The 14,126-nt window shown below is 36.1% G+C and overlaps 1 protein-coding gene across 5 annotated transcripts in view; it reads right to left on the bottom strand.

Moving 5' to 3' along the window:
* LOC105225265 (UV radiation resistance-associated gene protein) overlaps positions 1-13,629 on the bottom strand; it is an 81,126-nt gene extending 67,497 nt beyond the window's left edge. For 4 of the 5 annotated variants that reach the window (XR_007421905.1, XR_007421904.1, XR_007421906.1 and 1 more), the window contains exons 1-4: positions 13,131-13,629; positions 11,951-13,078; positions 11,748-11,822; positions 11,303-11,692 (exon numbers count right to left, since the gene is read on the bottom strand). Coding sequence is in view for 2 of the 5 variants with exons in the window: in XM_049450221.1 (XP_049306178.1) it covers positions 11,303-11,692; positions 11,748-11,822; positions 11,951-13,078; positions 13,131-13,468 (1,931 nt within the window). In the remaining 3 variants the exon portion in view is untranslated. The remainder of the gene's footprint in view (positions 1-11,302; positions 11,693-11,747; positions 11,823-11,950; positions 13,079-13,130) is intronic. The other variant, XM_011203658.4, reaches the window with a different exon arrangement.
* Between the last annotated feature and the right edge of the window lie 497 nt (positions 13,630-14,126).

Raw genomic sequence — 14,126 nt, 5'->3', positions numbered from 1 at the left:
TTATTTATTCGAAGTACTGCAGTCTTAATACAAATATATACGTATGTATTATTATTTTATAGGATTACTGATTTCAATAATTGTTCCAGAATATTCATTAATCTATTTGAGTAATAATTTCAGTAAAAAAATATCTACACATATGTTAACACTTCTCTTTCCAAGATATTTACCTACTATTCCTACCTATTATTCCAGCCTGCCTAGAAATAAAATTGTGCCTGTCGATGTGCCCCGTAATAATAATAAGCGACACAGGTGTCACTTGGATACTGGAGAGTAGTCAAAGTCAAGAAAGTGTTTTTTTTTTTAATTTTAAAATACCCAAAAGATCTAGATCTCAACTTCCTAGAAATAGTTCCCATGCGTGGGTATCAAAAACACGCAGTGACGGAGGATCTTCATCAGAAACTGAAAATAGTCTGGTAATTCGAAGAGAATACGTATCGCAATTGCATGCCGGAGAGTCGAGTATCGAGCGCACGCAGCGGCTTGCTCAACAAAATTTAAGCGTTTCTCAATTCCGCGCTCGAGAGTCGAGTACGGAGCCTGTGCAGCGGAGATATTAGAAATATGCAAGCTCGCTCTAGGAAGTCGAGTTTAGAGCGTTCTAAACGCAGGTAAATGACGTCGTTTGGAGCGAAAGAAATAAGGGAGATAATTTTATATCTACTTTTTAAAATAGAGGAACAAGTATATCGTCTAATAGATATCCCTCTACCATCATTAGGGCAATGTCTACAATTCTTGCAAATCAATCCTAAAAAATTATTCAAATCTGTAATTAGTTTGTCTCTATTAGCTCTAGTTTTTTACCTTAAATTTTTTTTTAATTCAGTACCTTCCAGTCAACTTATAGGTATCAAACCGGTTCGCTAAAGATATGCTTTTTTGATGAATTCGGTTAATTTAACTTAGTAACTCATTTACTGGATGGTACATAAAATTCGGTACAAGCAGTTTCCGAAAATATTACTTTTTCTGTAGTTGCTAGTTGATTAACGGGGATTTTATTTGTATAATATTATTGAGAACGTTATTTTTTCTTATCGGAAGTTAGTTGCTTGTAAGAAGTGGTTTATTGCAGTTGGCAAAGTTTATTAAAAAGTGTTGATCTAAATAGAAATGACTTCCAATAGAAGACGGTGGAAAAATTACGCTGACACATTTTGTTACATTTGCAGAGAATACACCTTTAAAGAAAACATAAGACCTATTTTGGAATTTGTTAAAAAATCGTTTTTAGATTACTTTGGAGTTGATCTTGGTGACCAAGATAAAAGCTGGGCTCCACACATTGTGTGCAATACTTGCTGTGTAAATTTGCGACAGTGGACTCAAGGAAAACGAAATAGGCTTAAGTTTGGTGTGCCGATGGTTTGGAGAGAGCCCAGAAATCATTTGGACGAATGTTACTTCTGTTTAAAGAGTATTGCTGGTATTAATAGGAAAAATCGAAATAAATGGCAGTATCCCGATTTACCGTCAGCACGCCGTCCAATTTCCCATACCGAAGATATTCCCATTCCAAAACTGAATGATTCTCCAGAGCCGAGTTCGGAGTTTGAACATAATGCCGCTAATGATCTAAGTGATTGCGACAGTGTTTTCGATGACACAGAAACTATTCCTCAACGTTTTAATCAATGCGAGTTGAATAACTTAATTCGAGATTTGGCCTTATCAAAAGATGCGTCTGAAGTGTTAGCTTCGAGGTTAAATGATAAGAAATTGTTAGAACGTGGAACAAAAATAACTTATTACCGCACCAGGGATACAACTTTTTTTTAAGGAAGGCAATCTGGTGTTTTGTAATAATATAAATGGTCTTATGCAGGAAATGGGGCTACCCAAGTATCTACCTAGCGATTTGTGTCTCTTCGTGGACAGTTCCAAGAGAAGTTTGAAGTGCGTCTTATTGCACAATGGCAATGTGTCTGCATCAATTCCAAATGCGCACTCCACAACAATGAAAGAAGAATATAACAACATTGCATTAGTGATAAAAAAGATAAAATACCAAGACCACAATTGAATCATTTGTGTTGATGTTAAAATTGTAAATTTTCTTTTTGGACAACAGAGTGGTTATACTAAGTACCCTTGCTTTTTGTGTCTCTGGGATAACAGATCCAAGCAACAACATTGGCGGCAAAAATATTGGTCTACGAGAGAAAAAATGATTGTTGCCGATAAAAATATTGTAAATGAAGCTTTAGTTCCACGTGAAAGGATCGTCCTACCACCGTTGCACATTAAATTAGGACTCATGAAGCAGTTTGTTAAGGCTCTGAATCCCGATGGGGAATGTTTTGCATATATTTGCAGCAAAATGCCTAATCTAAGTAGAGATAAGATTAGAGCAGGAGTTTTTGACGGTCCCCAAATAAGGCAGTTTATGAATGACAACGATTTTGATATGTCAATGACCGAAACTGAACGAAATGCGTGGGCATCATTCGTGCAAGTATTAAAAAATTTCTTGGGAAATAATAAAGCTCCAAATTATGTTCAATTAGTGAAGAATATGGTGGATAAGTTCAGAGACCTTGGCTGCAACATAAGTATTAAAATCCATTATTTGCACAGTCACTTGGACCAATTTCCCGAAAATTTGGGTCATTTAAGCGAAGAACAAGGTGAAAGGTTTCACCAAGATATCAAAATTATGGAGAATCGGTACCAGGGAAGGTGGGATACACATATGATGGCAGACTACCGTTAGCATTTGCAAAGAGACTCTGATCCGGCTGTTAATTCCAGATTGTCTCTTAAAAGAAGCTTTACATTATGTAACTAGAATTATATATATATATATATTATATTTTTAATGCTTTGTGAGAATTTTTTTTATTTTAATAAATCTGTATGGAACAGTTTTACTTTTTTATTACTTAAAAAATTTGGGCATTTTTTTTAGTAAAAAAAAATTGGGTAAAAAATTGTTTTCCGAAAAAAATGTTTCTTTGGCAACTACTATAGCTGTAAATAAGAAATTTTAATTAAAAAAAATTGACGAGACGGTTATAATTGGAGGTCATAAGTGGAGGGTATAAAAAAGCTACATATATCTTGAAAACTAGAGCTGATAGAGACAAACTGATCACAGATTTGAATTCAGCGCACCCAAATTAACTAGAATCAGTTGATAAATTTAAGGAAGCAAATTGAGTGTTGGCCTGTGTAATCTGTTTGACTTAACAGCTATTCACAAACAATAAATTTCTTTTTTACACGATCCATTATCTCTCTTTTATAACCTTTCTAATAGAATCTTCTTTGTATCTTTGATCTTTTTTATATTCAAACTCGTCAGTGAGAGTTTTAAGAAGAATTATTTCGCACATTTTTATGTTTGATCAACAGTGCAAACTCCGTAGTGTTACCGAAAAACTCCATGCTTTGCTGTATATGAGAAATATTTCCCTTAATATTTCCACGTTAACATATTTTATATATTCAGTTTATTCGTACTAGTGGAAGGTATGCCGACATCACTCAATTCGTCACGTAATGTCATTATAATATTGATGTATTTTATATCAAATCAAGGAAAATAACGATATGAATAATATTCGTTATTAAAGAGATATGAGAATGAATGAACCACCCATTCTTGACACAAACGACATTGTGGAGAGTACGAAGTATACTAGAGGGACGTACCTAATGAATTCATAAGCCGATTTTAATTCCACACTTAGTTTCCACCAGAAATTAAGATGCGCATAGCAAGCAAGGGGTAGGTTTGGGCGCAACCAAACATTATATCATTAACTTATGTTATACATATGTAATAGCCGACAGACGAGCAAAATTAATGCGCCTTAAGCAACGCTAATGCACATTGAAATTTTATGGTGACAGACAGCATACTTGTGCATTTAGACAGCTGATAGTGAAATTTGTTTATTTATTAAAAAAAAGTGAAATAAAAATTAATAAAGTAGATTATTAATAGATATTTTGGCATTTTTGGAAATTTTAATTTAACGAAAAATTTCGTTTATTATTAACTACTCTAAAAGTAATAGAGTGAAATTAAAAGTAATAATTGAATGTAATGCGGAAAGTGTGCGAAAAAGTTAAGAATATTGGGAAAATGGATAGCAAACTGTGCGTTGTTTATTTGTTGCCATCCAAAAATATTAAAACTTTTTTTTGTTAATATACTTGCACATAATTTAATTAGCAATATATAACTGCTTACCTGTGATGCTGTAAACGCAAAGGAAGCAGTAGACTTCAAGCGACATCTGTCAAAAAATAGCACAAATCGGCCATTTTTGAGCAGTGTTGCCTACTCAAATTTGGTAAATTCAGCTAAATCCACGAAATTCTTGTGCATTACAAACTTGCATTAACATGGGTCAAATGCGCAAGTAAATGTAAATTAAGGCCGCTAATGCATATTAGCGCTGTCGTTTGTCAGGGCTATAAGCCCGCTAATGCAAATTAGCGCTGTCGTCTGTCAGGGATATAAATGATTGATTTGCAATTTTACTAAGGTATGGCTATGTTCGTAAATGCATCATGACTTGCAGCATAAGCAACAGTAGCAACACTGCAAGTTTGACGTTTGATACTTCTTATACAATTTTTGACAATTTGCAGATACATTTGTTTGCATTTTTGAACGCGTATAATACTAAAATGTAAATTTTGCAGAATCTAACACTAGCCGAAATTTGTGAGCAAAGAAATGATAGATTTTCTTTAAATTTAAGAAAAAGAAGAGTATTGAAGTCAGTGTAGGTACAAATGTTGTACCTGCAAAACTAATACGGCTGTGTAAACTGATGTTGAGCAACACGAAAAAATTATTAGAGCTGCAGAACTGAATCGAGCAGGTACAATCTTTTATAAGAGTGTACAGCTGCTGGCGTATGCCGATGATATTGATATCATCGGTCTCAACACCCGCGCCGTTAGTTCTGCTTTCTCCAGACTGAACAAGGAAGCAACGCAAATGGGTCTGGCAGTGATCGAGGGCAAGACGAAATATCTCCTGTCATCAAACAAACAGTCGTCGCACTCGCGACTTGGCACTCACGTCACTGTTGACAGTCATAACTTTGAAGTTGTAGATAATTTCGTCTATCTTGGAAACAGCATTAACACCACCAACAATGTCAGCCTAGAAATCCAACGCAGGATTACTCTTGCCAACAGGTGCTACTTCGGACTGAGTAGGCAATTGAAAAGTAAAGTCCTCTCTCGACGAACAAAAACCAAACTCTATAAGTCACTCATAATTCCCGTCCTGCTATATGGTGCAGAGGCTTGGACGATGACAACAACCGATGAGTCGACGTTGCGAGTTTTCGAGAGAAAAGTTCTGCGGAAGATTTATGGTCCTTTGCGCGTTGGCCACGGCGAATACCGCATCCGATGGAACGATGAGCTGTACGAGATATACGACGACATCGACATAACGGGTGATTTTTTTGAGGTTAGGATTTTCATGCATTAGTATTTGACAGATCACGTGGGATTTCAGACATGGTGTCAAAGAGAAAGATGCTCAGTATGCTTTGACATTTCATCATGAATAGACTTACTAACGAGCAACGCTTGCAAATCATTGAATTTTATTACCAAAATCAGTGTTCGGTTCGAAATGTGTTTCGCGCTTTACGTCCGACAAATTTTGTTCAGCGATGAGGCTCATTTCTGGTTGAATGGCTACGTAAATAAGCAAAATTGCCGCATTTGGGGTGAAGAGCAACCAGAAGCCGTTCAAGAACTGCCCATGCATCCCGAAAAATGCACTGTTTGGTGTGGTTTGTACGCTGGTGGAATCATTGGACCGTATTTTTTCAAAGATGCTGTTGGACGCAACGTTACGGTGAATGGCGATCGCTATCGTTCGATGCTAACAAACTTTTTGTTGCCAAAAATGGAAGAACTGAACTTGGTTGACATGTGGTTTCAACAAGATGGCGCTACATGCCACACAGCTCGCGATTCTATGGCCATTTTGAGGGAAAACTTCGGACAACAATTCATCTCAAGAAATGGACCCGTAAGTTGGCCACCAAGATCATGCGATTTAACGCCTTTAGACTATTTTTTGTGGGGCTAGGTCAAGTCTAAAGTCTACAGAAATAAGCCAGCAACTATTCCAGCTTTGGAAGACAACATTTCCGAAGAAATTCGGGCTATTCCGGCCGAAATGCTCGAAAAAGTTGCCCAAAATTGGACTTTCCGAATGGACCACCTAAGACGCAGCCGCGGTCAACATTTAAATGAAATTATCTTCAAAAAGTAAATGTCATGAACCAATCTAACGTTTCAAATAAAGAACCGATGAGATTTTGCAAATTTTATGCGTTTTTTTTTTTTAAAAAGTTATCAAGCTCTTAAAAAATCACCCTTTAGTTCAGCGAATTAAAAGACAGCGGCTACGCTGGCTAGGTCATGTTGTCCGAATGGACGAAAACACTCCAGCTCTGAAAGTATTCGACGCTGTACCCGCCGGGGGAAGCAGAGGAAGAGGAAGACCTCCACTCCGTTGGAAGGACCAAGTGGAGAAGGACCTGGCCTCGCTTGGAATATCCAATTGGGGCCACGTAACGAAGAGAAGAAACGATTGGCGCGCTGTTGTTGACTCGGCTATAATCGCGTAAGCGGTGTCTACGCCAGTAAAGAAGAAGAGGTACAAATGTTTGTCTTTAAAAAGAAAAATACCTAAAAACAAATCGTTTATTAAAACAATAAAGCCGTTTCCCGAGGTCACAACTTTCTTCCACAATACATTTTTTTCCTTCTATCCGATTTAAACTCGTCCTCCATATTCAACCGTACTCTCAGCAATAACTTTGTCTCTGCATTACTGATATTTTCACTAAAACTTTAAAAATAATAATTTATACAATTATTATTAACATAATTTAACTAAATTTCAATACAAAAATTAGAATAAAACAGTTTTGCACTTTTCGTCAGACATCGTAGTTAAATGCAGTAAACAATTTTTTGATAGAAATTATGAGTGACGGCTAATAGAAGTGTTTTTGAACGCTTGATTATTGCAGTGCTGCAATATTGGCATTTCTGAACGTTCTGTTTGTTATGCAATCGTCATGATGCGCGTCATGATGCATTTACGAACATAGCCTATCTCTCACACATAATGAAAATCAATATACATATGTATCATATGGGAGTCGAGGCAATTCATGGACCCATTTTACACATTTTTGCTAATAAACTATAGAATATCCGATAACAAGTTTACTTATTTTTACTAAGATGTCTTAGAAATAGAGCGACGTATACGACATAAAGCCCACGACAGTCGGGTCTACGTAACCGGGACGTATTTTTATTCAGCCAAGGACTGTCAGCTTAGCATAATTCTGCCGATACAACAACAACATAAAGCTATCCTGAAGTACAAAAATCAATACGTTGGGTATATGGGAGTATGACAGTCTGTGTTCCTGGCAGCGTCTGAGGAATAAACAAGGAAAACGTTGTTGGCATCATATAAAGCAATCGGTCGGCCGGTCATAAACTACCCAGCTCCGATATGGTCGCCTGAATGAAGAAGCTTCAGTTGTGTCAGAACACTGTACTCCGTACGATAATAGGACGCTTCTTGATGTCTCTCGTCAAACACCTGCACAGTTCGAAGATTACAATCCGCCCATGCTTTAACACACGGTAGCGTTAATCCGGTTTAACTGCGCACTTCATTAGATCCAAATTTGTAGGTGATAGACGGAAGCTACGCGAGTTTGAAGCTCTCATAAACAACTGATTGTCATTTTTATAATATTTTCAATGAAAATGGATAGAAGATAAATACTGCGGTTGTTAGCCGTCCAATTGTAACAAAACCATTTTTACTACAAAAACACATCAACACCTTATTTTTAAAACTGCATCACAACATAAAACTTTTTGTTTTATTTAGTGCAGTTAATCCGGATTAACGCTTCCGTCTGTCAATGCTATTACTCCTGAATTAATCCGGATTAATGCAGTTCTATCTCTTCGTTGATTTCATAGCTGCCTTTAACAGCACGAAAATTGCCGGATGTCTGAACTTGGTATCCCCGCAAGACTAATACGGCTGTGTAAACTGACATTAAGCGAACCAAACGATCCGTTAGGATCGGGAAGGACCTCTCCGAGCCGTTAGATACCAAATGAGATTTCAGACAAGGCGGATTAATGCAGTTCTATCTCTTCGTCGATTTCAAAACTGCCTTTAACAGCACGAAAATTGCCACGATGTCTGAATTTGGTATCCCCGCAAGACTAATACGGCTGTGTAAACTGACATTAAGCGAACCAAACGCTCCATCAGGATCGGGAAGGACCTCTCCGACCCGTTAGATACCAAATGAGGTTTCAGACAAGGCGGCTATTTTTCGTGTGACTTCTTTAACCTTCTTCTGGAGAAAATAATTCGAGCTGCAGAAGTATACCGAGAAGGTGCAATCTTCTATAAGAGTGTACAGCTGCTGCTCCTTAACAACCGCGTCGTTAGTTTTGCTTTTCCAGAATGGATAAAACAGCGAAGCAAATGGGTCAGGTCGTGAACGAGGGCAAAACTAAATATCTCTTGTCATCAAACAAAACGCACGCACTCGCGACTAGGCACCCACGTCACTGTTGACAGTCATAACTTCGAAGTTGTAGATAATTTCGTCTATCTTGGAAACAGCATCAACACCAGCAAAAATGTCAGCCTCGAAATCCAACGCAGGATATCTCTTGCCAACAGGTGCTACTTCGGACTATGTAGGCAATTGAGAAGTAAAGTTCTCTCTCGACGAACAAAATCAAAACTCTATAAGTTACTCATTACAAGCGTTTGAAAAACTACGCTACTCCCATAGCATTTCATTTTACTCTTGCTACCGCTCTCACTTTGTCGGGAGCCACAGCATAGCCTTAGCATAACAATGTAAAAGAAGTGCTCTACTCTGCTCCGAGTTTTGTTAGGTAAAAAACTATAGCTGGAGCGGGAGCAAAAAATTAAATTCTGCGCTATGCTCTGGCGTAGCGGTAGCAAAAAATTGGGAGCGGTAGCACAGCAGAGCTAATGAAAATTTTCATGTACTACAACTCCCGCATGTGTTTGTTGTTTTTTTTATTTTTTTGCTATTTTCTGTCATAATATTTGAATTAATTGAATAATTCAAACAAAAAAATGTTATGCAAATCATTTTGGCACTTGTTGCGTCAAGTGACTTTATAAATCTAAAATCAAATATTTTAAGAAATATATTAATAAAGTCAATTAGATAATAATTGAATAAATTATACATATATATTTTTTTATTATGTAAAATATTTACCATTTATTTACCTTGGAAATACCATACAAAAACTTCCTTGAAATATTTAGCCCTAAATATTAACATTAAAAACTGGACCAAGGAATGTAAAAATTGTCCATAGAAAATACACGACAATCCTGATTTTTTATCTTTAGAGGTATTTTAAGGCATCGCTTGACTTTAGACGCATGTTTCTCAGAATTGATCACTCTTCTTCTTCACATTTCGTGCGAACGCGAATTTCTTGGAAAAATCAAGTTTAGAGCCCCGTAATACCTCGCCGGTGTGAGTTTCGACTTTGTTGCTGTGGGCACTTTTGTAGAGTGAACAATTCTGAGAAACATGTGTCTAAAGTCAAGCGATGCCTTAAAATACCTCTGATCTGTAGGAATTTAAAGATAAGAAATCAGGATTGTCGTGTATTTTCTATGGACAATTTTTACATGCCTTGGTCCAGTTTTTAATGTTAATATTTAGGGCTAAACATTTCAAGGAAACTGAAAAAAATAATAGTTAAAAAAAAACACCCTAATGTATATAAAAAAGGGGAAAGTAATGTAGTTAAAATTAATTTCGAAAATTCATAGAATTGAGTATTGTAATACATTAGGAATAGATGATGTTTTTGGTAATATAAAAATGGTAATTATTTTACATAATAAAAAAATATATATGTATAATTTATTCAATTATTATCTAATTGACTTTATTAATATATTTCTTAAAATATTTGATTTTAGATTTATAAAGTCACTTGACGCAACAAGTGCCAAAATGATTTGTATAACATTTTTTTGTTTGAATTATTCAATTAATTCAAATATTATGACAGAAAATAGCAAAAAAATAAAAAAAACAACAAACACATGCGGGAGTTGTAGTACATGAAAATTTTCATTAGCTCTGCTGTGCTACCGCTCCCAATTTTTTGCTACCGCTACGCCAGAGCATAGCGCAGAATTTAATTTTTTGTTTTTTACCTAACAAAACTCGGAGCAGAGTAGAGCACTTCTTTTACATTGTTATGCTACGACTATGCTGTGGCTCCCGGAAAAGTGATAGCGGTAGCGATAGCATAGCAATAATTCTAGAAATTTTGCTGCTACGGAGTAGTAAATGCTCATTACTCCCGTCCTGCTATATGGTACAGAGGCATGGGCGATGACAACATCTGATTAGTCGAGTGCGAGTTGCGAGTTTTCGAGAGAAAAGTTCTGCGAAAGATTTATGGTCCTTTGCGCGTTGGCCACGGCGAATATCGCATTCGACGGAATGATGAGCAGTATGAGATATACGACGACGTTGACATAGTTCAGCGAAGTAAAAGACAGCGGCTACGTTGGCTAGGTCATGGCGTCCGAATGGGCGTAAACACTCCATTCTGAAAGTATTCGACGCAGTACCCGCAGAGGGAAGCAGAAGAGAAAAACCTCTACTCCGTTGGAAGGACTAGGAGGAGAAGGACCTGGCTTTGCTTGGAATCTGCGTAAGCGGTTTCTACCACAGTTAAGAAAAAGAAGAATACAGTTAATCCGAATTAACGCTAGCGTCTGTCAAAAGCTACATATAACACGTGTATAAAGTTTTATTAATACTTAAAAATTCTTGAAATTTAAATCGTCGGTCCTGCTAGTCATTGTAAAAATTTTGGTTTTGGGCAATTTGAATGCAATAAATGAACGGATTTATTAATAGAGACCAGGAAATCTACTCATCTTGTCATTATGGTAATTTCGAATTTGTGTTATTTACAATCTATTCGTATTCGATTATCACTCAAAAAACATGGGTTGAAATATTTAAAAATTTTGTTTTTGAATCGTGAGGACAAAAGAATACAAAAGAAAACGGCTGATTTTGTCATTGTGGATTCAATTACTTTTCTTATATACTAGTTGCTATTGGGCTAGAAATGAAACCTTATATAATTGAATCATAATCAATAAATCTACCATTGCCATTTATAATGAAACATATCATAAGAAATAATATTTCTAGTTACAAACCTTTGTTTGATATTGATGCCACCTTCAATTGGGAATGGCATGCTATTTGTCAATTGCGACGAGGAATTTTCTGGTGTTACAGTCACCAAAGGAACTGACAAGTTATTTATATCGATCGATGAATGTGAATTCGAGAGCAAATTACTATCCATAATTGTACAACCATTGTAGCTCAAGGTGCCCCTCTTATTGCGACACATTTTTTTCTCATCCAAGGTTTGAACTTCACTTAGATAAAGAAATATCTGACGGATATTTTCAAGTGTCAAACTCATATCACAACGCAGTCCTATAATATCGAAACAAAGCTGAGCTATATTTTGGTTTAACAAGAATATTCCGTATTTTACTGCCTTCGACGGTATAGTTGAGCGATTATAAAGAGGAAATCTAAGAATGAAATGTAAATAAGCTATATAAGAAGATTATGTAAGTTACTACCTACTCTGAACACGATAACGGAATCTCTTTTACGATATCAATTATTCGGGAGCGGGAACCTTGATGTATTATTGCATTTCTAAAACCGAAAAATCAAGGTTTATTGAAATAGTTACAAACTTAAAACTTACATGTTGTAAAAAAGTGGGAAATATAAATGGAAATTAGCGATCGTATATTTTTCTGAGAATCTTCGATGTAAATTACCTTAAAGGGCGGTTGAATATATAAGCAATCATCTGCACTAAATGAGCAATATATCCCAGTGAAACACTCAAAGTAATAGGTAATATATTTTCCGAACTGCTTGTATTATGCGACTTAGTAACATTAATCAATGCGTCCATACTTGGAAATGGTACGTTGTTGATAGTATTGAAAGCATTTGTTTTTGTTTCTATTGGGTAAATTTCACGTAGGCCAACACATAATGCTGACATTCTCCGTTCTGTATTTCGGATGATATCGACCTTTTTTTTTTTAAGAAGATATATCTCCTGATATTGCTCTATCAAAACTTTTTTTTCGTCATGCAACTGTTGATTACGAGATCGAATAGAAATTTGATGCCGGTGTCGGATTTCATTTAAAAGGATTAAACCTTTGGCTTTTTGATGTAGGCGAAGAGAAAAACTTTTATGCTCAAATTGAAGAAGGCTTTGTTTCAATCGCAAGGTTTCTAATTGCTTCTTTAAATTTTGAGCACAATATAAAATTTGTGGACTCAATTGGCGTTCCTCTGAATATAACTCACTTAATGCTCGACCCATTGAGGTTCTTTGAGAATTCCTCGTGAATGAGTTATTAAATGATGAGTTTAGTGGAATGGAAAGTTGTTTCTTTGTGATGCATTGCATGCATTTTCGTTGAATTTCAATAGTAAGATCTTTGCTTTCTCTTAATTTTTGTAAACATCTTCGTTGTATTTCCTGTATCTTCAAAAGCTGTTGTAAACTATACCCTTTACGCACGTCATCCCTATTATAGTACATAATTATACAACGAGCAGTTACAGCATTTCTGCAAAAAACTACATTTCCTTCTTCAATATTATTTGTGTTTGATGAGTTTAATTGAATTCTTTCATACTGTGGAAACACATCATTTAGAAGATAGAAATTGTCAACTATTGCAATGTCAGAATTTATATGTTTTGCTGATGTAAAGCATCCTCCGTTTATATAGAAAAGCAAAGAATTCTCCTTTAACTTTAAAAAGAATTGTTCACTTACTGGCGTCAGACCAGAAAGATATATTCCCCAAGTGAAAAGAAGTTTATATTGCGAATTTGTTTCCTTATCATCACGGGGACACCAAAGGTTATTTGAGAAGGCACTGAAAAAAAACACATATTCATAAAAGTTTGATAAACATAGTTATACATTACCTTAATGACTCCGTATTAGCACAAGCAATTTGTTGAATGCAATCTTTATCTAGTAAGCCAGTTATAAAGTGCGCCCACACTTTGACACAAACACTTTGGTCATTGGCTTTAAATATTTTAGGACATATAATTTCTGCCCAATTTTGATCCTGTCGATGGGGCAAACATTCGCTTGTATAAAAAGCATCCTTTTCGACGGTTTCATGCAGTGTGTAATATATTAAAGCGCCCGATTCCTGGCATTTAATATTTATACCTTCAATCCTAATAAGATTTCGCAAACGAAGCTGCTGGGTAGATAATGGCAGCCAAGTTCGGCACCGGGGTCGAGTTCTCATATTCTCTTCTCAAATTTTTCCTACTAATATTGTTTTTAATGCTGCACAATAACTATTGTAAAACAACCTTTAGAAGTATATACTTCTTAACCCATCTTTTACAAAATTTATAAAACAAATCAAAAGTCGATATACAATCTATATAAGTGTGTATATACAAACTACATATGTAAGTATGTATACAGTTATGGCCAGTTCACAGAGAACTTTCGCTTCGCTTTGCGTCACACTTTTGACACAAAAGTTTGATGAATGCTTTTGTATGGTCATATCCATTAGGGTGGGTCGATTCCGGACTTTTTTCGATTCGGTTTTTCTAATAGTGCGGAAAAGTTGCCTTAGTACTTCCTGATTCCAATGCAACTTTTTGTTTTGAGATCGGATTGCATCTTCAACCCGAACCTCGGCCTTGAAATTTCGGAAATTCGTCTAAAATCGTGAAATTGTCTTCCTAGTACCTGAAATACGCATCTCATGGCAAAATGTATAAAACAAAAGTTATTTGTCACGTCATTTGCTACCGAAATAGTGATCATGGCCGTAGGACGAACCGTTCCCGAGATACGAGCGAAAAGGCGGCGCGCCACAGCGCAAGGTGAAAATCGGCTTGCGGCCACACTTCTTGACGTTGATTTCGCCGAGTGCTATCACTCACATT

Source organism: Bactrocera dorsalis, chromosome 1 (assembly GCF_023373825.1).
Source record: "Bactrocera dorsalis isolate Fly_Bdor chromosome 1, ASM2337382v1, whole genome shotgun sequence".
NCBI lineage: Eukaryota > Metazoa > Arthropoda > Insecta > Diptera > Tephritidae > Bactrocera > Bactrocera dorsalis.
This window is presented reverse-complemented; position numbering and strand designations above follow the sequence as displayed.